Raw genomic sequence first — 24,747 nt, 5'->3', positions numbered from 1 at the left:
CCCTTTAACAGACCCACTGCTCACTATTACTAGGCACCAGAGGGGTTGCTAGAGCACAAGGTCCCTAAGATCCAGCAATGTCGGTATTCACAAAGCCCAAGAACAGATGGATACTTTCTTCCAATCTTCCAAGCGGTGTCCTGAAGTCATACCAGACAGATCTGTGGCAGACAGCTTCCCTCAGTCAGCTTCTTCTAAGAACCCTGGTCTCTAATAAAGCTTTACAAGACCTTAGGATGCGCTGATCTCTATGATTTAGAGGATAAACTATTGAGGGAGTAAGTGGATCTTCATGTCTATATATTTTCAGTCTGATACATGTAAACATCATCTATTTTGTGGAGTATGTGGCTAAACAAGACTTCCTTTTTAAAAGTTTGAGGGATAGTACATAGACAGGTTGCTTTTAGTGTGGATTTCTTTGTATTAGATAGAAAGTTGGCTTGACCAGGCTGAGGAAAGGGTTAACTGTTAGCATTGCAGTTCCCAGGCTTTTTGGCCTTGGGGTGGCCTTCTTCACGGTGTGAGTAATAATTAGGGGGGAGGTCTGGTTCAGGGGAGCCTAGAGCGTTCAACGGGAGCTTGAGAAAAAAGAAACACCACAAGACATGAAATACGGAAAGAACATGGTCAGTAAATTAGGGTATGAAGCAATGCCATTGCAAAAGGTTTACTCAGAAAAACAAACAGGAGGAGAAATGCAGTTGCTATGGGTAGCCAGTACTAGTGCAAGATACATTGCAGCCAGTCATGAAGCGTGGTACCTGGTGTAGGTGACAGGTCCTCCGATAGCGAGGGGATCTGTGTTCTGGTTCCCTCCCTACCGGTCGGTTTCCCAAAAGTAACTAGGATCAAACCCATATTACAGAAACACGCTAGAGTTGCGCTGGACTGTAGGGATGGGCCGAACGCCCCCCTGTTCGGTACGTGGCAGAACTTTCGAACATCACAAACGTTTGGAACCGAATAAAGAATTCCACTGAAGTCTATGGGACCTGAACTGGAAAAATCTAAAGTTTCCATTTTGAAAGCTTATATGCAAGTAATTGGGCATACAATGGTTATGGGGGTCCCGGTACTGCCCTGGGGGGCATGTACTGTATCAATGAAAAAAAAGTTTGTAAAAAACCTAATTTTTAAATGAGCAGTGATTTACTGACGCATAAAGTAAAAGCATAAAAAGGAGAAATAACAATGAAAATGAAAAATATTCAATATAGTGCCTGGGGGGTCCCCTTAGTCTGCCTGTAAAGTGGCACATCTGTACCGTGTATAGAACCTGCTGAAGCAATAATGACATTTATAAAGCCAAAAGAATTAAATTTTCCCTGAAAGCTTTCTTTATTTTATAAACAATGGCTTAGGGAGACAGTCTGTATGACGAGGCCACAATTTAGTGCACTTCAAACAAGATTAGAGATATTTTGGATAAATTCTTGTCTCTTTCGCAGACTTTGGATAAAAATAACAGGTGTGGAAAAATTGGGCTTTGGGGGTTGGTGGTGCCTTCACACTGTAATCCTATAGAGGTACTCTTGATGAAAGCTAGAATTGGCCTTGCTGTCAAAAATTGAAATGATATGCCCTGGTCAAACAGTGGCCGAAAAAATTGGGCTTTGGGTGTTAGGGGTGGACAAGGAGGCAGAATAAGCCACTCTGGCAGCTGCAGTGGACAGGGCACTAGTCTCTGCTTGGGTGATGGAGCATGAGGATGGTTTAGTAAGCCAGTCCACCACCTCCTCTGCATGCTGTGGCTGGATAGCACTGGCACGGGCAACATCACTAAACAGGAAATGATGCCCTGCCTGAGGACTGACCACGTCCACCTTTGCCTGTGGACACATACGCTGCTGCCCCCCTCACAGTGCTATGGAAACACCTGCCTCTCATTGTTGGCCTCCCAGACATGATGACATGATGGGGGGGGGGGTTATTAACAAAACGTAACAAGGATGTGGAAATGTGTATGTGGATGCATTTTAATCAATGGAAAGTGTTGCTTGGTGCACTGGAGTACTCACTAAACAGACACACTCCACTGACACGCTACAATATACTGCATTAAAACTGCACTGACGCACTGCAATATACTGCATTAAATGTGCAATAATACACTGAAATATACTACGTTAAACGTGCAGTAACACACTGAAATATACCGTGTTAAACATGCACTAACACATTGAATTATACAGCGTTAAACATGCAGTAACGCACTGAAATATACTGCACTAATTGTGTAATAACACACTGAGATATATAGCATTAAATGTGCAGTAACGCACTGAAATATACTCTGTTAAACGTGCAATAACGCACTGAAAACTACTGCATTAAACATTTAGTAACGCACTGAAATATACTACGTTAAACATGCACTAATGCACTGAAATATACTGCATTAAACATGCACTAACACACTGAAATATACTGCAGCAAAGCTGCCCTGAAAAAATAAACTGACATTATGTAAAAATGAATGGTCATACTACACTCACCGAACTATCACTAGTTACACTAAACTGATACTCCACACTGACAATAGAAGCACAATAGCACACTATAGCACACTAACTTGCTAGCAGCACCGAACAGAGCCCTTTTCCATCTCTCTTCATGCCAATAACACATTGCAAATGGCCGCTATTGAAAGAATAGAATTATAGTGTGGGGTGGGGCTTTCCTTGCTTCAACCAATCAGAGCTTCCAATGCACTGTGCGGCAGCGCAGTGCATTGTGGTCATTCAGTGGACCAAACAAACGGTTGAATGCCGACGATTCGGGTGTTCATCGAACAGCCAATGTTCCGCCCAAGCTCATGCTCAGGCTGAACCACTTGCCAAACCCTACTGGACTGGTGCAGAGGGCATAGGTTCAGCAAGGTCCCTCCTAAATGCAACATACCACAAGGAAGGTGTGTAGTGACACGGGACAGCACTCTTCTTAATGTTTGATTCTCACATGAAGGTGGTCCCCAACTGGTCCCAGGCTTTGATAAGAGCGCAATTGCGTGAAAGGTACCCCCACATGCAGGACGAGAGACCCCCACCCATAACTGTATATTCTCATTGGGAAAATTTCCCTTCACTTTCTGTCCTAAAGACACAACAGCTATGATGAGGAAGTCTCTCCAAAGTAAAGGAGAAATCCCCTCTTATACCAGAACAGGTGTCCTCATTGAAAAATTTCCCCTCAGCTCCTGTTCTGGTGATAACTATAACATTTTTGAATTCCCATCCCTGTTTATCCTAATAGGAAACATAAGAGAGCATGCATCTTCCCAGTGGTGGCACAGAATGCAATAAAAACCCAACTTCCAAACCAAATTCTATTAAAAACTAAAATGAATAAAGTTTGGGCTTAAAATAATTGTAAAGTCTTGTTTTCTTTTTTTAAAAAATAACAAACATGTTATACTTACCTCTTCTGTGAAGTTGGTTTTGCAGCCTGGATCCTCCTTTCTTGGGTCCCTCTTCTCTGCTCCTAGCCACTCCCTCCTATCGAGTGCCCCCACAGAAAGCAGCTTGCTAAGGGGGCACCCGAGCCGAGCTGCAGCTCCGTGTGTCCATTCAGACACGGAGCTGCCGTTTGCTCCTGCCCCCTCTCTCTCCTGATTGGCTCACTGACTTTGATTGAGAGCAGCGGGAGTCAATGGCGTCGCGGCTGCATCTCAGCCAATCAGGAGGGAGAGTTCGAGGATGGCCAAGGGACTCGTGGACATTGCTGGACAGAGAGGGGCACAGGTAAGCATTAGGGGGTGCTGGGGAGGCTGCTACACACAGAAGGCTTTTTTATCTTAATGCATAGAATGCATTAGGATAAAAAACCTTCCTGACTTTACAAGTCCTTTAAAGTGTCTTTAAACCCATATCATTAAAAACTATTAATAAATGCAGTATTACTCGCTTTTCATACTCGCTCAGTCACTATGGGACTCATTTTCTGTATTCTGCAAAAAAACTGATTGATTCCCGCTGTTCTCTATCTCTCCCTTCTGTCCATGTCCCCACTGCCCTTGGGGATTTTGCAGAGTACTGTTGGCATCTGGCTCACATGCTCAGTTTTCAATGTGTTTCTATGCTGAGCATTTCCTCCCTGAGCAACATGGGGGTATATACACAGTGGTAAATGAGAGCCCACTCCCTCCCTCCTCCGTAATGCCCACTAGCCAGCTAAACACAATGGAGGTGAGATAATACATCTTAAATGATGGAGGCTTCACCTACCTGTTATTCTAAGACACGAGCTGGAAGGGTGTGGCACTGCCTGTGACTGGCAGAAATCAATTCATACACCATGTTATTGCCAAAAATAATAAAGATTTGATTTCAAATATATATTTGTATGACAATTTAAAATAGTTTACTGATATTAATGATGTTCAGTGCCCCCACAGCAAGCAGCTTGCTGTGGGGGCACCCGAGCCAAGTCACAGCTCCCTGTGTCCATTCAGACATGGAGATTCGCCCCCCCCCCCCTCTCTCCGGATTAGCTAGCTGACTTTGATTGACAGCAGCAGTAGCCAATGGCACTGCTGCTGTTTCTCAGCCAAGCAGGAGGGAGAATCTCAGATGGCTGAGACACTCGTGGCCATCGCTGGACAGAGAGGGACCTCAGGTAAGTAGGTGTAAGAAAGGTTGGGGGGGGGCTGTTGCATACAGAAGGCTTTTTATCCTAATGCATAGAATGCATTAGGATAAAAAAAAACTTCTGACTTTACAACTACTTTATTTATTTTTACTCTGTATTCCTAAGGCTGTTTTTTTATTTTGAACATGTGACCAGCAGCAGAGGACTAGAACCTCCTCTTGCCACTTTTTTCCTACAGATAGGCTGGGAGAGAGCTTGGTCAGGTGACAGCTGTCTATCGATTAGGAAAAAAGGTACGTAGATGATTTTTTTTAAATTAAAATAATTACAGTGCAAATTATCCACATACAAATCGAGAAGGGATAATGTAAATTAAACAGGGGTGTGTTTAGTATCACTTAATACTTAAACATCTCTAATCCATTTCTTTACCTGTCCATTGTCTAGTCGTCTGAAGCAGTACACATAGCCAGATGTTTCTGAGTAGCCATTGATTCTGGGGCTACTCTGAGCCTGTACTCTATGGATAGGGACTCTGATCGCCTGATTTGGTGAAGCAGCCCTGCTCCTAACATTTGCCTGGCCCTCACGACCATCTACTTTCTCCACCTGATGGATGTTCACAGAGGCTTCTGGAGGGTGTTCAACGTGTACATTCACAACAGAAATAAGGCCTGTGAGAAGAGATATTAAATTATATGTATTAAAAACTTTATGTTGATAAAGAAACACTAGTTGAAGACAAGAGGTTCTACCAGTGGCCTGACCAGATGTGCATTTACAGTGTTTTATGGCCATCTCCCAGCACCTGGTGCATGCAAAATGTTTGACCATTTACAACCATCTACAGCTGCAAGAAAAAGTATGTGAACCCTTTGATATGGATTTCTGCACAAATTGGTCATAAAATGTGATCTGATCATCATCATCTAATTCACAACCATAGACAATCACAGTCTACTTAAACTAATATCACACAAAGAATGAAATGTTACCATGTTTTTATTGAACACACCATATAAACATTCACAGTGCAGGGGGAAAAAGTATGTGAACCCTTGGATTTAATAACTGGTTGAACCTCCTTTGGCAGCAATAACTTCAACCAAACGTTTCCTGTAGTTACAGATCAGACATGCACAACGGTCAGGAGTAATTCTTGATCATTCCTCTTTTTCAGTTCAGCAATATTCTTGGGATGTCTGGTGTGAATCGCTTTCTTATGGTCATTCCACAGCATCTCAATCGGGTTGAGGTCAGGACTCTGACTGGGCCACTTCAGAAGGCATATTTTCTTCTGTTTAAGCCATTCTGTTGTTGATTTACTTCTATGCTTTGGGTCATTGTCCTGTTGCAACACCCATCTTCTGTTGAGCTTGAACTGGTAGACAGGTGGCCTTACGTTCTCCTGCAAAATGTCTTGATAAACTTCGATTATAGCAATCCGTCCACTCCCTGACACAGCAAAGCAGCCCCAAACCATGATGCCCCCACCACCACACTTCACAGTTGGGATGATGTTTTGATGTTGATGTGCTGTGCCTCTTTTTTGCCACACATAGTGTTGTGTGTTTCTTCCAAACAACTCAACTTTGGTTTCATCTGTCCACAGAATATTTTGCCAGTACTGCTGTGGAACATCCAGGTGCTCTTGTGCAAACTGTAAACGTGCAGCAATGTTTTGTTTGGACAGCAGTGGCTTCCTCTGTGGTATCCTCCCATGAAATCAATTCTTGTTTAGTGTTTTATGTATTGTAGATTCGCTAACAGGGATGTTAGCTTTTGCCAGTGTCTTCTGTAAGTCTTTAGCTGACACTCTAGGATTCTTCTTCACCTCATTGAGCAGTCTGCGCTGTGCTCTTGCAGTCATCTTTACAGGACGGCCACTCCTAGGGAGAGTAGCAGCAGTGCTAAACTTTCTCCATCTATAGACAATTTGTCTTACCGTGGACTGATGAACAGCAAGTCTTTTGGAGATACTTTTATAACCCTTTCCAGCTTTATGCAAGTCAACAATTCTTAATCGTAGGTCTTCTGAGAGCTCTTTTGTGCGAGGCATCATTCACATCAGGCAATGCTTCTTGTGAAAAGCAAACCCAGAACTGCTGTGTGTTTTTTATAGGGCAGGGCAGCTGTAACCAACACATCCAATCTCATCTCATTAATTGGACTCCAGTTGCCTGACATCTCACTCCAATTAGCTCTTGGAGATGTCATTAGTCTAGGGGTTCACATACTTTTTCCACCTGCACTGTGAATGTTTACATGGTGTGTTCAATAAAAACATGGCAACATTTAATTCTTTGTGTGTTATTAGTTTAAGCAGACTGTGATTGTCTATTATTGTGACTTAGATGATGATCAGATCACATTTTATGACCAATTTGTGCAGAAATCCATATCATTCCAAAGGGTTCACATACTTTTTCTTGCAGCTGTATATGACCATACTACACACATGCAGGGGACGCTGAGAGATGGCCTGCATGGGGATGCCTGCTGAGCCAAGCAAACACTGCCTGGTAGACTGATCAATGAGAAGAAGCTTTGGTCTTCACCCAAGGTCACTTTATTTGAATGCAGTTTTCATCAGAGTGGCAAGTAAGGTGGGTAGACAAAGGTATTTGATATCATTTCAATTTCATTTTATCATACAGGAAACCCACATGGTTGGCTTTGCATGTAATTTGGAGGTCATAAAGAACAGTCAAATCCTGGTAACGATGCTGTTTTGCTAGTTTGAAATTTAAGGGCTTCTTTATCCATCAAATTTTTTTTTTACATTTTGGGCACCAAAAAGCAATGGGAAGAGGAAATGTGATCCCCAAGTCACTTCTTAGCTGTTTACTGATTTTTGCACTCAGGTAGCAGGCTATGATAAAATGGTGGGCTCAAATTAGTTTTACCACCACTTGCAGCTCTGTTTTGTGTCCCCATGAACAGGAAGTTTCTATTAGTTACCAGGATTAGCAGGATGTGGCTACATAAAATCATAAAATAATAACATAGAAATCAAGAGTGTAACTGGAAAAGCTAACAGTAGTCAACCTTTTGGACCTCTCCTTGAACTTATAGCCCAGGTTCACACTGAGGCCGTTTTGAAATCGTGCGAGTTCAGCTGAACTCGCATGATATTAAGCCAGCATTTCAGTCCGAAATTCAGTCAGTTCGGGGGCTGATTTCACAGACATTTGTGCGGGTTCCTGATCAGATGTCTATGTAAATCGCCCCACTGAAGTCACCAAAAGTAGTACAGAAACTACTTTTGGGAATTGGTGTGGGCCCGCAAAGCCGGCGTCGCACCAATTCGGATGGTGCAATCGCAGGCAATTAGCTCCGATTTGACATGCAATTTGACATGTCAAATCGCATGTCAAACCGGACCAATGTGAACATGGCCTAAAGCTTCTTTTATATCTTCAGTAGGCTAAGGGCCCTTTCACTTGTCAGTTTTTCAGGCGGACCTGATCGGATGCTCCATGCATCCCTATGGGGCAGCGGCTGTCAGCAGAGACATCTCCACTGACACCCGCTGCTATCCAATTCCGATCCTGTCTGTGAAATTTGGACGGATGGAAACCCCATTTTCCATCCGTCTGGTGGATCGGATCAGATGAGAACGGACAGGTGGTCTGTTCTCATCCATTCTCTCCATAGAGGACAGCGGGGATCTGACAGCTCCGTCTCTGCATAAAGAGCGGTGACAGAGCTGTCATCCGCCTGCTCAGCAGGGATCGCGGATCGATCCCCCGCTTAGCAGAACAGACTCCGTCGGGCGGTGCGCCCGTGTGAAAGGGGCCTAAAACTTCTGATGTCCAGTCCACCCAACAAATTTCTCTGGGCTGGTTATAAAAGTCAACACACGTGGATTGATTTACTAAAACTGAAGAGTGCAAAATCTGGTGCAGCTGTGCATAGAAACCAATCAGCTTCCAGGTTTTACGGCTCTTTCACACATGTAGTCCGACAGGCAGACTCCGTCTTTCTCAGCGGGGGATCGATTCGCCGATCCCCCGCTGAGCAGGAGGATGACAGCTGTTCTCCGTGCTGTGTACAGAGACACAGCTGTCAGGTCCTCCATGCATCTCTATGGGGGAATCGGAAGGGAACGGACCGTCTGTCTGTTCTCATCCGAACCCATCCAATCCGATCCGCTGAACGGATGGAAAAATAGGGTTTCTATCCGTCCAGATTTAACGGATTGGATCGGATGTCAGCGGTCTCCGCTGACATCCTATGCCCCATAGAGATGCATGGGTTGACCGTTCAGATCCGACAAAAAAACTGACAGGCGGATCTGAAGGGTTCTTAGGGCTCTTTCACACAGTATGTCCGTCGGACGGACTCCGTTTATCTCAGCGGGGGATCGATCCGCCGATCCCCTGCTGTGCAGGAGGATGACAGCTGTTCTCCGCGCGGAGACACAGCTGTCAGAGCCCCATACATCTCTATGGGGGAATCGGATCGGAACGGACCGTCAGTCCGTTCTCATCCGATCCCATCTGATCCGCTGGATGGATGGAAAATAGGGTTTCCATCCATCCAGATTTGACGGATCGGATGTCAGCGGACATGTCTCCGCTGACATCCGATCCCCCATAGGAATGCATGGGGGGACCGTTCAGATCCGCCAAAAAAACGGACAGGCGGATCTGAACGGTCTGCCTGTGTGAAAGGGGCCTTAGGCCCCTTTCACACATACGGTCCATTCAGTTCAGTCATGTCAAAATGTATCAGTTTTCCATCTGTTTTCCATCCGTTTTTCATCCGTTTTTCGTCAGTTGTCATCAGTTTTCATCCGTTGTCATCCGTTTTTCGTCCAATCCGTTTTTTATGACGGATGAAAAATAGGGCATTCATCCGTTCAAAAAAACGGACATTGATGGAAGTGGATGAAAACGGATGTTAACTGATGATCATCTGTTGTCATCCGTTTTTACATAGAGATACATTGATGTCTGTTTTTTCATCCGTCAACGGATGGATGAAAAACGGACAAACGGACAGCATGTGTGAAAGGGGCCTTATTGTCATAGCTTAATTGAACAAGCTAAAGTTAGAAGCTGATTGGCTACCATGCACAGCTGTACCAGATTTTTCACTCTTCGGGTTTTAGTAAATTACCCCCGCTGTGTAAAGGTCAACATAACAACATATCAATGTGCCAGATGGCAGTGGCGGAAATACTCTTAAGTCTGTACATTTGAAGAAATATACTTTACCGTCTTTTTCTGGCTGGTGGTTGGATAAAGGCAAAGTGTGCACAGATTTCATTTGTGAATTCTGCCCCTCACTGCTGTTCCTTATAGTATAAGCAGCTATCCCATTCCCTGGGGGTACTGGAATTTGGCAAAATCTCCCCGTGAAGTTCGGTGGGCACAAACACTGGTCCTTCTTTATACATACACCACCATTCTTGCACAGCAAAGGGCAAAGAACTGTAAAAAGAAAAAAAAGTTAGTACTTTTGAACTTTGTCAATCGTTTTCTCAGTAATTGGTAGGAGGTAATATTGGATTGAGCATGGAATGCCATTCTGAAATAAATCATACAAAAACAAAAGATAAGATATGAGAAGCAGCACATGACAGTTGCGTGTGAATTGAGTATGTGCAGAAAAACGTTGCAGTCAATCAGCCTTCTGCTTTTATCATCCTAAGGTACTTCAGAAAACTGGGCCCCTGACTTTGGGGGCTGTCAGATATCTGCTTGGATAATGAACAGTTAAGATGAAAGATCTAGTTGTTTTTTTAATTTTGAAAAGAGTGTTGAGGTTGTTATTGCTGTTTGTGCCCCTGTCCGAGGAAATTCAGATTCTCTGTTTTTGTTTTAAATTAAATCCAAAACTGATGAAAATGCTAAATTTTGAGTGGTCATCAGAATAACAGTGCAGTACAGAAAGTGAAAATCTTCCCAATGGGACACAAATGGTAATAAACCTGACAGTGGTTTTAACCATTACCTACTCTAAAATGAACAAAAAGTTTGAGCTTTAGATACACTATATTACCAAAAGTATTGGGATGCCCGCCGTTACCCGCACATTAACGTTTTTCATTGAGTTGGCCCACCCTTTGCAGCTATAACAGCTTCAACTCTTCTGGGAAGGCTGTCCACAAGGTTTAGGAGTGTGTCTATGGGAAAATGTAACCATTCTTCCAGAAGCGCATTTGTAAGGTCAGGCATTGATGTTGGATGAGAAGGCCTGGCTCGCAGTCTCTGCTCTAATTCATCCCAAAAGTGTTCTATCGGGTTGAGGTCAGGACTGTGCAGAGTAGTCAAGTTCCTCCACCCCAAACTCGCTCATCTCTGTCTTTATGGACCTTCTGTGTGCACTGGTGCGCAGTCATGTTGGAACAGGAAGGGGCCATCCCCAAACTGTTCCCACAAAGTTGGGAGCATGAAATTGTCCAAAAATTGTCCAAAAAGGTATGCTGATGCCTTAGGCCCCTTTCACACAGGCGGACCGTTCAAATCCGCCTGTTCGTTTTTTTGCCGGATCTGAACGGTCCCCCCATGCATTCCTATGGGGCATCGGATGGCAGCGGAGACAAGTGCACTGACATCCGACCCGATCCGGTCCATCAAATCTGGATGGATGGAAACCCTATTTTCCATCCGTCCAGCGGATCGGATCGGATGGGATCGGATGAGAACGGACAGACGGTCCGTTCCCATCCGATTTCCCCCATAGAGATGCATGGGGAACTGACAGCTGTGTCTCTGCACACAGCGCGGAGACACAGCTGTCATCCTCCTGCTCAGCGGGGGATCAGGGGCTCGATCCCCCGCTGAGAAAAACGGAATACGTCCGACGGACGGAAAGTGTGAAAGGGGCCTTAAGAGTTTCTTCACTGGAACTAAGGCGTGAAGCCCAACCCTTGAAAAACAACCCCACACCATAATCCTCCCTCCACCAAATGATCTGGACCAGTGCACAAAGCAGGGTCCATAAAGACATGGATGAGTGAGTTTGGGGTGGAGGAACTTGACTGGCCTTCACAGAATCCTGACCTCAACTCCATAGAACACCTTTGGGATGACTTAGGATGCTGACTGGGAGCCTTGTGGCTCAGCCTTCCCAGAAGAGTTGAAGCTGTTATAGCTGCAAAGGGTGGTCCAACTAAATATTGAACCCTACGGACTAAGACTGGGATGCCATTAAAGTTCATGTGCGTGTAAAGGTAGGTGTCCCAATACTTTTGGTAATATAATGTATATGTTAAAGGCTTTAGCAATGTGCCCATTTGGTTTTCATATGAGGACTTGAAAAAGTGGGGGGGGGGGCGTGGCTTAGCGCGCAGACGGCATGGACGCTTAGAGAAGGAGCTCCGGGAGAACACTCGCTTTACGGCCGCATTTAAGCTTGTTGTGGACCCAAAATGGGAAGACCTTCTAAGCACTCAAACAGCACCAAGACCCAGCGCACCTCTGGTCCTTCCTCACAGCGCAATATACCGGCTATTTTTCACACAAAGCAGAACCGTCGGAACACTGTGACTGCAGGCAAGATGGCGACGGCGCGCCACGAGGAGGACTCGGGAGACGAATCACTAGCACCCTCGGATGAGTTGGTAAGAGACATCGACCGTTCTGAGACACCACTCACGCTAACCGAGATGACACATATTGCTGCAGATCTTAAGAGATCCTTTACAAATGCCATTACTGACTTGAGATCAGACCTGCTGACTTTATCTGAGCAAATGGCGACCCACAAAAAAGCAGGAGTTCATAGAGACAAAGCTATATCCAGACTAGAACAGGTCACTGAATCCCATTCCACCCACCTTATTGCCTTAAACAGACACTTAGAAGACCTTGATAACAGAGGTCGAAGGCATAATATAAGAGTGAGGGGTCTGCCTGAAAATGTGAATGCGGAGCAAATCAGGCCTGCTATACAATCCATTTTTAACAATCTCCTTGAACGGCCAGAGGATTCAGCCATTGAACTGGACAGAGCGCACAGAGCCCTTAAGCCCAGATCAGCAGAGAATGCTCCTCCTAGGGATGTTATCTGTTGTGTCACCAGCTTCACTTTAAAAGAGGAGATCCTTAGGAAGGCGAGACAGAATGAACTGATTACATTTAATGAGGAGACTATACTCCTATACCAGGACCTGTCACCTATAACCCTGAATAATAGGAGAGCACTACGACCTCTTTTGAATGCTTTAAGGGAGAAGGATATAATCTACCGGTGGCGTTTCCCATTCGCCTTACAGGCCACTTACAAAGGTAGACAATATACACTTAAAATGCCTGCTGAGCTGCCAGATTTCTGCCACAACTTACAGATACCGGTGGTTGAAGTACCGGAATGGTACGCAGAATTTAAACTACCCGCACCGGCTCTAAGGGATGCACAGTCACCAGACAAGATGGCCACTCCTAACTCAGCTTGCAAGAAAGACAGGCAAAGCAGACAACACGGCAATAATTCTGGCTTTTCTTCTCCCAAATCGAAGCAGTCTAGATACAGGGAAGACCCGGATGATCTCTGACTTATTTATAACATCTTTGTTTCAGGCTGACATGCTGGAGGTCTCTAATATGTCACCCTGCCCTTTAGATTTCTTCAGACGCCTTAGAGAAGCTTATTGTGTTAATCTGCCACGAAGTCACATGTATCCCTAAGAGGCACTATACGTTGTAATAGACGACCAAACAAGATGACTTTTATGTCTCTTCTGGGAAAACCTTTCGACATTGGGTAATCCGTCATGGAATGGACTATTTTTCCTGCCGCAGTATTGGAACTCGATAAACATTAAAAGAGGTCCATGGCAATGAACGGGACACGGACCAACAAACATGGGTTCGCAAGTTTGTCCTCAAAGGAGAAATGACTTACACAGGATCATCTTGCCCTCAGATGGTGTACACCCCCTCATGGTTGTCCTAGGACATTGGGACGGAACTTTACTGTCTTCATGGACCTGTTCTATTTGAGGGGAATGCCCAACCAAATGAGTAGCAGACCCTATATTGACCCTGTCCTTTTCACCGTGTTTTTGACGGTTACTCTCATGTCTGTTCTCTGAGGAGATGGGACCCACACAGGAGCATATCGTCCACTGATCTTGTTCACTCCCTTATAGTTGTCCCATAATGTTAGGATGGAACTTCACTGTCCTTTTGGACCTAGTTTATATGAGGAGACTGACTATTCAAAGGAGTAGTGGACTCCATAATGATCCTGTTCTATTCGTTATGCTTTTGAATGCTATTATACCTTTCCCACAATGTTCACTTTAATACTTACAGGCACAAGCGGGTTCATACTTAACAATGATTTATGTAACCCTTTTTTGTTCTGTTTTTTTTTTTTTTTTTCTAATTTTACGCATATTGAAATACTTGGTGCCTTATCCTTTAATGTTTTGCGGCCGTAGGCAGGGTGCTATCCCGTGTTCTATGTGGATATTTCTAGTGTAAAATAATCATTCAATACCTAGAGGTCTCTAGGTGTGTACGGTAGTCCACACACAAACTAGAAAACATATCTACCCTGCTACTGACACCTCCCACCAACCCCCCCACCCTAGTGGTTTAAACTGTTTAACCATTGACATAATTTGTCAAAGGTTGTATTAATCTATTTCCCTGACTTTTTGAGTCAAAATCCTTACAACCTCCCTCCTTTTCTCTCCCCCCACCCTCTTAAGTTTCCATTCCCAATTGTCCCATTTCTTCTCTTCCTTTCACCACCGCATCCCATCCCCCCCCCCCTACCCAACCTCACTTACCTGTTCTTACTCCTCCTAACATCATGGCCTACTCTACATCTCTGGGTAGAGAACCTCTACTAGTCTCACATAACATCAGAGGCCTGAACACTCCAGAGAAGAGGTCACAAGTCCTAACTGAACTCAGGAAAATTCGACCTAAAATAGTGTTTCTACAGGAAACGCACTTTAAATCGCACAACATCCCTCATTTAAAAAACAGCTATTTTACTAAATCCTTTCATGCCACGAATTCCTTAGCCAAGACTAAAGGGGTTTCGATCCTAATAAGCAAAGACGCAAACTTTTCGGTAACAGAACAAATGGCAGACCCAGAGGGTCGTTTCTTATTTCTGAAGGGTTTTTGGGCAGGCAAGCCGGTAACGCTTGCAAATGCATATTTTCCTAACAAATCTCATATCTCTTTTTGCAACAGGTTGATGGACGAGCTGAAGGGTTTTGCCTCGGGTTGTGTGATTCTGGGTGGGGACTTTAATATTCCATTGAATCCCCTCCAGGACACCTCAAATGGCAAAACGGCAATTGCTTACAGAGTTCTCAAAAGGATTAAGCAGGCATTAAGATCCCTCCAACTGGTGGACATTTGGAGATTGCTACATCCCTCAGGTAGGGACTTTACTTGCTTTTCTCCCCCACATAACAAGTACTCACGCATCGATTACATTTTTGTCACACAAAAAGATCTCCCTGCAGTAACAGACGCTCATATAGGCATTCAATCTCTTTCAGATCACGCCCCTATATCATTACACATGAACCTGGAGGAAAGGCAGGAGAAAGTCTTTAATTGGAGGCTCAATCCTGCACTACTCTTAGATTCAGAGATCCATGCAGACATCTCAAACACAATTAAAACGTTCTTTGAGACGAACCCACCAGAATTAACCTCACACATATTAACCTGGGAAGCGCACAAATGTGTTGTCAGGGGAGTACTGATAAAATGGGGAGCCAGGAAAAAAAGAGAAAAACTGAAAAAAATTGCTGAACTGTCCTCCATCATAAATGAGCTTGAAAACGCACATAAACAATCACTCGCTTCAACAAATATGGCAAAATTGAATGACACAAGGAGGGAACTTCGTGATCTTCTTGACGCTGACTATAAACGGGCCCTCTTCTTCAGGAAGAAGGTCTATTACGAAACAGGAGACAAAAGCGGCAAATTACTTGCTAAAGCGTTGAAAGAGGCTAAGATGGTGGAGAACATTTTCGGCATTAAAAACAAAAAAAACGAAGTAGTACACGACACCAGATCCATTGCGGACGTGTTCCACGAATATTACACTAAGCTATATAATCTACCGACACAACACAAACCCCACCACATATCTCATGACAAGATAAACGCCATTAAAGAGTTCCTTTCAAACAGTGAGATGCCCCACCTCTCTGCTTACGAGACCCGGCTACTTGAAAGACCCATAGAATCTCAGGAACTACTAGCGGCTATTAAGAGTCTAAAAGCAGGGAAGAGCCCAGGTCCGGACGGACTGACGTCTCAATACTTCAAATCTTTTAAAGAATTACTAATATCCCCTCTATGTGACACTTTTAACTCCCTTTCCAAAAATCAAGACATCCCCCCCTCCTTCCTCGAGGCCCACATAGCCGTAATCCCCAAAAAGGACAAAGATACATCAGACTGCTCTAACTATAGACAAATATCGCTGCTAAACAACGATATTAAACTGTTTGCAAAGATTTTGGCCAATAGATTACGTCCCTTACTCACGAAATTAATAGGCCCAGAACAGGTGGGTTTCATGCCGGGTAGAGAGGCGAGGGATAATATATCCAAGGCGCTCAACCTAATACACAGAGCTAAACGGGGTCGTGTCGAAGGCCTTCTCCTCTCGACGGACGCGGAGAAGGCCTTCGACCGGGTTTCTTGGGACTACATGTTCTCGGTATGCTCACATGTGGGTCTGGGCCCGTCGATGCTCAATAGAATTTCCTCCTTATATCACCACCCCACTGCCAAGATCAAAATAAATGGATCTCTATCAAAAGATATTCACATTAAAAATGGCACAAGGCAGGGATGCTCCCTCTCCCCTCTCCTTTTCATTCTATCACTGGAACCCCTGATCAGAACGGTCAATCTTAATAATTCTATCCGGGGTTTCCAACTAGATGACAGAGAATACAAGGTCGCTGCTTACGCAGACGACCTCCTGTTTTTCCTGTCCAGCCCCCATATATCTATCCCAAATTTGTTACTAGACTTCAAAACATTTACGTTCCTTTCCAACTTCAAGATAAACCATACCAAATCCGAAGCCATGAATATATCCCTACCAACTAAAGTCAGAAATAGAGCACAGGAAAACAGTTCGTTCCGTTGGGTACAGGATTCCCTCAAATATCTGGGCATCTGGTTGACCCCTCAATGGAATGAACTTTACAAACAAAACTACATTCCATTACTAAACAAGATTGACTCAGATCTCAAAAGATGGAACAAGAACAACTTCTCCTGGTTTGGAAGGGCGGCCATTATAAAAATGGTAATTTTACCAAGGCTTTTATACTGCATGAGCGCCCTCCCAATCAAACTCCCTCTCCTTTTCTTCAAAAAATTGCAACAACTCCAAAGATCCTTCGTTTGGGCAGGCAAAAAACCTAGGATTAAATTCCAACTTATCACCCGCTCGAAGAACTCCGGTGGCATGGGCCTACCGGACTTCAGGAGATACTACTATGCTATCATAATTGGCAGAGTAATAGACTGGAACTGTCATGCCAATGACAAGGACTGGGTCAACCTGGAACAATCGCATACAGATATTCCACTTGGCCTCGTACCTTGGATTACCAACTCCTCCTATCCAAGTAAATTAACGGAACACCCACTTATCTCTAACACCTTAGAAATTTTTCACAAGTTGGCAGCACATCTTGACCTTGCCAGTGTCCCGGGTCCCCTGACCCCGATCTTTAATAATCCAGAATTTCCGCCTGGTCTGTCCGCACACTTGACACTTAAAACGACAAATAAACCCCTGCGTATTAAACATTGTCTTAGTGACTCAAAGATTGTTACCAAATCTGAGCTGCAAATTGTCTGCAACAATACCAAAATCCCATTTTGGACCTATTTACAAATACATAACTTTCTTACCACGCATAAGAAAAAGTCGCAATTTTCACACAAACTCACTGACATGGAAAAAATCTGCCTGTCAGGCAAACCTACAAGAAAGACCACATCTCTAGCCTACTCTTGGCTACAGGCTAAACACGATGATACATCAGACAACTTTAAGAAGCGATGGGAATCAGAACTAAACTTAACAATCTCTGAGGATCAGTGGAGCATAGCTTGTGCCTTGACACACAAATGCTCCATTAGCACAAAAATGCAAGAATCATCTTATAAGCTACTCACACACTGGTACGCCACACCAGACAAGCTTCAGAAATGGTTCCCGCAGACAAGTGATAGATGCTGGAGATGTGGTCAAGAAAAAGGAACATTACTACACATATGGTGGACTTGTCCCTTAATAACCACATTTTGGTCACAAGTCTGCAACCTCATACAAGAGATCTCAGGTGCTCAGACACATAATGACCCAGTCCGATGCCTTATTAATGTACACTCTCACTCTATCACGCAATACAGGAACACTCTGACAAGACACCTGTTAAACGCTGCGAAAATACTCATGCCGAGGAAGTGGAGATCACAGGATATACCCACTATAAAAGACTGGCTAGTTGAAATTGGGAGAGTTTACAAAATGGAGAAAACTCTGACAATGTCAGATGACAGACTTGCTAAATTCAGGAACATCTGGGCCAATTGGCAATTGTTCACCCTCTCTGATCATTACGCGGAACTGATGCCTGCTTGATCCTTGAATCGTATCACTCGATTCGTATCAATGGTTTAATGATGAGTAATTTGTAATTCCTTGCCTGTATTCCTTGAAACGCTCAATGTATGCACTGAATTCCTATTGTTATTTTGCGGAAAACTACCTCTAACATCCTGAATTACACCCACAGAAGCTGTTGGTTATACTAAACAAACCTTGCTATATTTCGTCATATACCCTGGGTTTTTCTACCTTTTTCTACCTTTTTCATTTCCCCCTTCTTCTTACCCTCACCCCCTCACCCCCCCCCCCCTATAAACTCTAACCCTAATTATTACTCTTTATTTTGTTTTCTTCAATGCTTAAATTACTAAATTAAGTTTTATGGAAAAGTTTTTTGTGACGTTATGTCATCACCGGTCAAAGTTCCGGGTGATGTTTATATTTAACTAATTTGCGCTCTTGCGAGTTATAACATGGCTAAATGATCTTAATTTACCAATGCTGTAAAATCACATTCCATTGTAATGTTTTACAATACGCTTGTTCATCATTTCATATGTCTTTCTTTGACAGAAGGACCGCAATGCCTTTGTTGTTATATTATTTGTTGATTCTCAATAAAACCAACTGTTTAAAAAAAAAAAAAAAGAAAAAGTGAGACTTGACTTGAGAAATTATTTCCACCTTGACTGGTGCCACAACTTCACATTGTTCAGATTTGCCCATCATTGAGTCCCATATGTAATATGGGAGATCGAGCTTGCTCCAGGGGTGTTGGGTACTGGCCCAAGATCTCCAGTAAAACGTCAAATTCTTCAATAAAACACTGAAAAGCCATTCAAAAAAAGTTAAATGTTTTCAAACCGAATGTTATTTAATAATACGTAAGTGACAATTTTTTATTTTGTTTCTTTTAAGTTAAACAAGCCTAGGTATTCAAACGTTTTACGGACCTTTACTGCTTGCCGACCGCCGCATGTCCGCCGGTCGCTCGGCGATCGTCGGTGCAGAGGGAGAAAGGCAGGCGGCTGATGTAAACAAGCCGCCTGTCATTCTCCCCTGTGTAGAAATAGTGATCATACGGTTCTACTATGTAGGACCGTTGATCACTGTTCCTACACCTCAAGCCACAGCCAATCACAGTTAGAATCATGCCCCTAGGGACACACATATCCCCTCCCTCTCAAAAAAAGTTAACCCCTTCACTGCCAGTGTAATTTTACAGTAACAGTGCATATGTATAGCACTGATTACTGTAGAAATGTCACTGGTAACCCCAAAAGTGTCAAAAATGTCAGTCAAGGGTCCGATCTGTCCGCCGCAATGTCGCAGTACCGCAAAAAAAATCGCAGATCGCCGCCATTACACGTTAAAAAAAAAAAAAACAACAAAAATGACAAAAATCTTTCCCTTTGTTAGTAAATGCGATAACTTTTGCGCAAACCAATCAAAATACGCTTTTTGCGATTTTTTTTACCAAACATATGTAGCAGAAAACAAATTGGCCAAAAATGTTAAAAAATTTTGATTTTTACATTTTTTTTGGGGGGATTTCATATGAAAAAATGTGAAAAATATTGTTATTTTTGCAAAATTTACGCTTTTTTTTTTGTTTATAGCGCAAAAAGTAAAAATCGCACAGGTGATCAAATACCACCAAAAGAAAGCTCTGTTTGTGGGAAAAAAAGGACGTCAAAATCGTTTAGGTGCAGCATCGCACGACCGCGCAACTGTCCGTTAAAATCACGCAGTGCCGAATCGCAAAAAACCCCCTGGTCGGAATGGGGGTAAAATCTTCTGGGGCTTAAGTGGTTAAGACCTCTTATAAATCTAGTTGGCCATTCTATACCCAATTTCAAATCTCCTATGCTACAGTATGGAGTACTAAATTGGACCCTGCATTCAAGATTACAAGTGGTTATACTCAGGGCTTTATTTCTCAGAAAATAGGTGCAGGAACTCCCTTTTTTCGGACTTTCCCCTTGTCTCCGCCCCTACCTACCTCTGTGAACCGTTCCTTGGTTCCACCCACTACCCACCTCCCAGTATCATCCCTTTTAGAAAATACAGAACCAAGTAACATTTGTGGTACTAAGCAATTTGTATGGATTTTGTTTTATTGATAACAAAAAAGCAGTAAAATAGATCCCCTGCAGCCAACAATAATAGACCCCCCAGCAGCAATAGATCCAGCCAACGACAATGGGTTCCTAGCAGCAACAACAGATCTCCCAGCAGACAGCATCAATAGACCCTCTAGCAGCCAGCTACAAAAGACTGCTCCATAAAGAGTAGATCCCTCCCATCAACAACTGACCCCTCAGCAACATAAGAACCACCCCATTAACAATAGACCCCCCTGCAAAATGAGATCTCTTCCAGAGACAATATATCCCACAGCAGCCACACTAGACCTCCCCAGCAGCAATAAACCCAACTGCAGGAATAGATTCTCACCAGCAACAATTGATCCCTTAGCAGCCAGCATCAATAGACAATGTTGCATACATTCAGTGCTGGAGGTGCCGGAACTGCGTTCCCCCGCGTTCCCGCTGAAAAAAAGCCCTGGTTATACTTGTCAAAACAATACTTGCACTGCCTGTTTTTTTTTTTTTATGCAAGGAATTAAATTGGGGTCTTTAATAGGGTTGACTATACTATGATGGGGCATACTTCTTCCATTGTAGTATGGTAATGAAGATTCTGTTGTGAACTTTATGACTTCAGCACAGTGCCAATGATTGCAGGGCAGCATTAGCAGGATGACTAGTAGAATCGCTCAATAACTGGGCTGTGTCCCATAGTTCTGTAAATACATGCTTTTTATTCTTGGCTGGAATTTCATTTTATTGTCCCTTGTGAACTAAAGTTTGGTTTTAAAAATTGTAGCTGCAGTATGGGTGGGAAGTAATATTTTTACATGTAATTTTATGATGTCCTAGGGGACATAAATCAAGGAGAGGCTTGGTTGCCTTTCAGCACGCTCCTTAGAGGGTCCCTACGGCCCACGCTCACGCCGCTGCACGGCGATATACACGTGAGGATGATGACAGCGCACACTCTGCTGTAGGCCACCAGAACTAGTCAGCCTTGATCTGGTGACTATTCCACCCACACAAACATTGCAAGTGAGCAGGTCCCTTTGCACTGTACACCCGGTGACAATGAGTGGAAGCAGATGGAATAAGGGTAGGTCCGGGAGATTTTTGGTCCACTAGATCTCAGTCCAAGCACCCCTCCCACCCTCGGAGCCTTTACTGTGCCGTGGTCTCTGATGTAAAGCAGACACTTGAAGACACAGCATTGAGAAATCGAAATGTGCCTGGGTCTGTGTCCAAAGAGGAAAGACGCATGGTTAACTCTAACAGTACGCATTCTTTTATATAGAGTGCTTGAAGCATTCTAACATTGCAGGAAGAGAATATTACGTAAACCCATACTTATGCCAAAATCTTGAGTGCCCAAAGTCACTTAAAGTGGAAGCCCACCCAAAATGTTTTTTGTTTGTTTTGAAATAAGTAGGGCCCTGGTGCCTGACCTGTGGGCTTTTGGAACTTGCTGCTTGGCTCTTTGAAGACCTTAGCAGTCAGTAGTGGTTGGTGAGAGCCTTTTTTTGTAAAGGGCAGTGATTGGTTAACTGTCTCCTGCAGTTGGCCTTCAGTCTCTGACCACTCCTGTGGGATGTCTGCAGTCTCTGACCATTTCCATTGGTATGTCTGCAGTTTCTGACAGTTATCTGTATCACGTGTGGCCCTTTGGTGCTGAAAGGGACGCAGCTGAGATCCCTTGTACTTCATAAATTGACAACCACTGAAGTAGGGAAAGATTAGAACCTTACGTTTTTATTGCAGTCTGTATCCCCAGGAGGGAGATTCCCTTCATTTTATGTTCTGGAGACTGAAGCAGATTGTTTAAAATTGAGATGTTAAACCCACAATTGTTTTTTTTTTTCTTTTGTCCATTGAGGAACACAGCTTCATGATAATTAGGGTTATAATTGCCACCTTCATGAGAAATACTCCTCTCCAGTGGTCCGATGTCTGTGAGGAGTCCCTCGTCATGCTGGCATCTTCTCCCTGGCTTCTCCCGGGCAGGGCCGCCTTTAACACAGGGCAAAAGGGGCAGCTGCCCCCCGGGCCCAGCCATTGTTGTGGGGCCCAAAGCTGCCCCTTGAGTATGCATTGCCCACAAATAGTTGATAAGTGCATTTGGTAGGGCCCAAGAAAATATTTGCCCAGGGTCCATCCAATACTAAAGACGGCCCTGCTCCAGGGTGCCAGTCTTAGGCCACCTTGATTAGGAAGCATGGAATGATGTAACACCAGTGCATGCACAGGAGTCAACTCAACACGCAGACATTGTGCCAGTAATGTTATGCATGAGCAGCTTAGTGTACATGCCATAAAAGACTGATTAGGCAGGTAGGTTTTTTTTTTTTTATTTCAGAAGAGACCCTGCATGACTTTTCTGAAAAAAATAGCCTGCCTGATTATAAGTTTTGTCAATTTGAGATTAGTTCCATTTTAATTACCATCGAGCTGTGTCCCTCAATCAGAGATGTATAGTAACGAAGTAGAACTACTTAAGTACTGTACTTAAGTACCGAAATGCAGTATCTGTACTTTCCTAGAGTAGAATTTTTTTCTCCTACTTCTACTTCACTACATTTTTTCGATGATTTCGATACTTCTACTCCGATATTTTTTTTTTTTGTGCTGCATAGTTACTCGTTACTTTTAAAAAAATTACCACTGCCTGAACAGTAGATGGCAGGTTGCATAAAGCTCAAAAAAATGTGTATAATGTCATTTGTAAATCAGCGCATATGAAATTAAAGGCTGTGTATAATAAAAGCTGCTATACCAAATCTTTCCAATAAAAAGAAAATATGGAACAAACAAATAAATGGTGCTACAGCGCTTAAAGTGCATCAAGAAACTACTAACAAACACAGGTTAATCATTTGAATAAATCATTTGAAATAATAAAAAACAATATGATGTTCAAACTTTTGACTTCTTTCTTTAATAACTACATAACACAGTACTTGTACTTCTACTTTCAGTACTTGAGTAGAAATTTTTTTTCAAAACTACTGGTACTTTTTACTTTTAGTACTTAAGTAGCACATTTTTTGAAAAAACTACTTGCAATACTTAAGTAAAAAAAATGTTGAATACTTTAGTACTTCTACTTAAGTAAATTTTTCTGCGAGCACTTCCACTTCTACTCAAGTCACTTTTTGATCGAGCACTTGTACTTTTACTCAAGTAGAAATTTCGAGTACTTTATACAAGTCTGCCCTCAATGGACTACGAGAAAAAGATTTTACAGTGAGTACCAAAATCCTATTTTCTCTATCGTCCAATGAGGGACACAGCTTGATGAAACTTAAGCAACATAGGTCTATTTCTCCTTCAGGCCTCAGAAAAACCCTAGGTTGCTTAATTATCATCAAGTTGTCTCCTTCAATGGACTCTAAGGGCCCTTTCACACTGGGCGGATATGTTTGACAGAATCTGCTTGCTCCAACCGCTGATCCCCACTAAGCAGGGGGGTGACAGGTCCATCTCCTCTCACTGTGCTGAGATGGACCTGTCAAAGCCCTCTATGGGGAGATCAGATGAAAATGGACCGTCTGTACGTTTTCATCCGATCCTCCAGACAGATAGAAAATAGGGTCACCATTCGTCTAGATTTGGCGGAGAGGATCGGATCGGATAGCGGCGGGCGTTAGCGGACATGTCAGCGCTGACATCTCCCACTCTATAGGAGTGAATAAGGCGTCCAATCAGGTCCGCCTGAAGAACTGACAGACGGACCTGATCGGAAAGCCTGTGTGGAAAGAAAAGGTTTTTACAGTGAGTACAAAAATGTTATTTTCTCTTTCATTCATAGAGGGACATAGCTTGATGACAATTAAGCAACACAGGTCAGTTTCTCCTGTAGGCAGCAAAATAACCCCACATAGCTTAAAGCGGAACTAAAGTCCCGCTGTAAAAAAATGCAAGCAGGCAGGCTTTTATTGGAGAAGAGACATGCACCGTCTCTTCTGTATTTAAATGCCGCTACCTGCCTGCTTGCTGTCTCTTTCAGCTCTTTAAATTGAGCTGGGTATGCGCAGCTCAACTTACACTGCTGGGCCGGTCTCTGAGTGCCAGTGTTCTGCCGAAAACTCCAACTAAGAATATAAATGCATCATACATACTAGGTGGAGTAGAACTGGGGGAATCCATAGCGGAGAAGGATATGGGTGTTCTGGTAGATCATAAGCTTAATAATAGCATGCAATGCCAAGCTGCTGTTTCCAAAGCAAGCATAGTCCTTTCTAGTATTAACAGAGGCATGGACTCCAGAGAGAGAGATATCATTTGCTCCTGTACAAATCATTAGTAAGACCTCATCTGGAATATGCAGTTCAGTTTTGGGCACCAGTTCTTAAAAAGGATATTGGGGAACTGGAGAAAGTGCAGAGAAGGGCAACCAAACTGATAAGAGGTATGGAGGAGCTCAGCTATGAGAAAAGATTAGAGGAACTGAATTTATTCTCTCTTGAGAAGAGGAGATTAAGGGGGGATA

General features: G+C 43.4%; 1 protein-coding gene across 2 annotated transcripts in view; it reads right to left on the bottom strand.

Annotated features, from left to right (window-relative positions):
• LTBP4 (latent transforming growth factor beta binding protein 4) overlaps nt 1–24,747 on the bottom strand; it is a 355,162-nt gene that overhangs the window by 107,368 nt on the left and 223,047 nt on the right. For both annotated transcript variants that reach the window (XM_082262863.1, XM_082262864.1), the window contains exons 6-7: nt 9,813–10,028; nt 5,023–5,264 (exon numbers count right to left, since the gene is read on the bottom strand). In XM_082262863.1, the coding sequence (XP_082118989.1) occupies nt 5,023–5,264; nt 9,813–10,028 (458 nt within the window). The remainder of the gene's footprint in view (nt 1–5,022; nt 5,265–9,812; nt 10,029–24,747) is intronic.

The sequence above is a fragment of the Pelophylax lessonae genome (genome assembly GCF_965119305.1).
Source record: "Pelophylax lessonae genome assembly, chromosome: 7".
NCBI classification, from domain to species: domain Eukaryota; kingdom Metazoa; phylum Chordata; class Amphibia; order Anura; family Ranidae; genus Pelophylax; species Pelophylax lessonae.
Note: the sequence above shows the minus strand (reverse complement) of the source record. Positions and strands in the feature narration are given on the sequence as shown.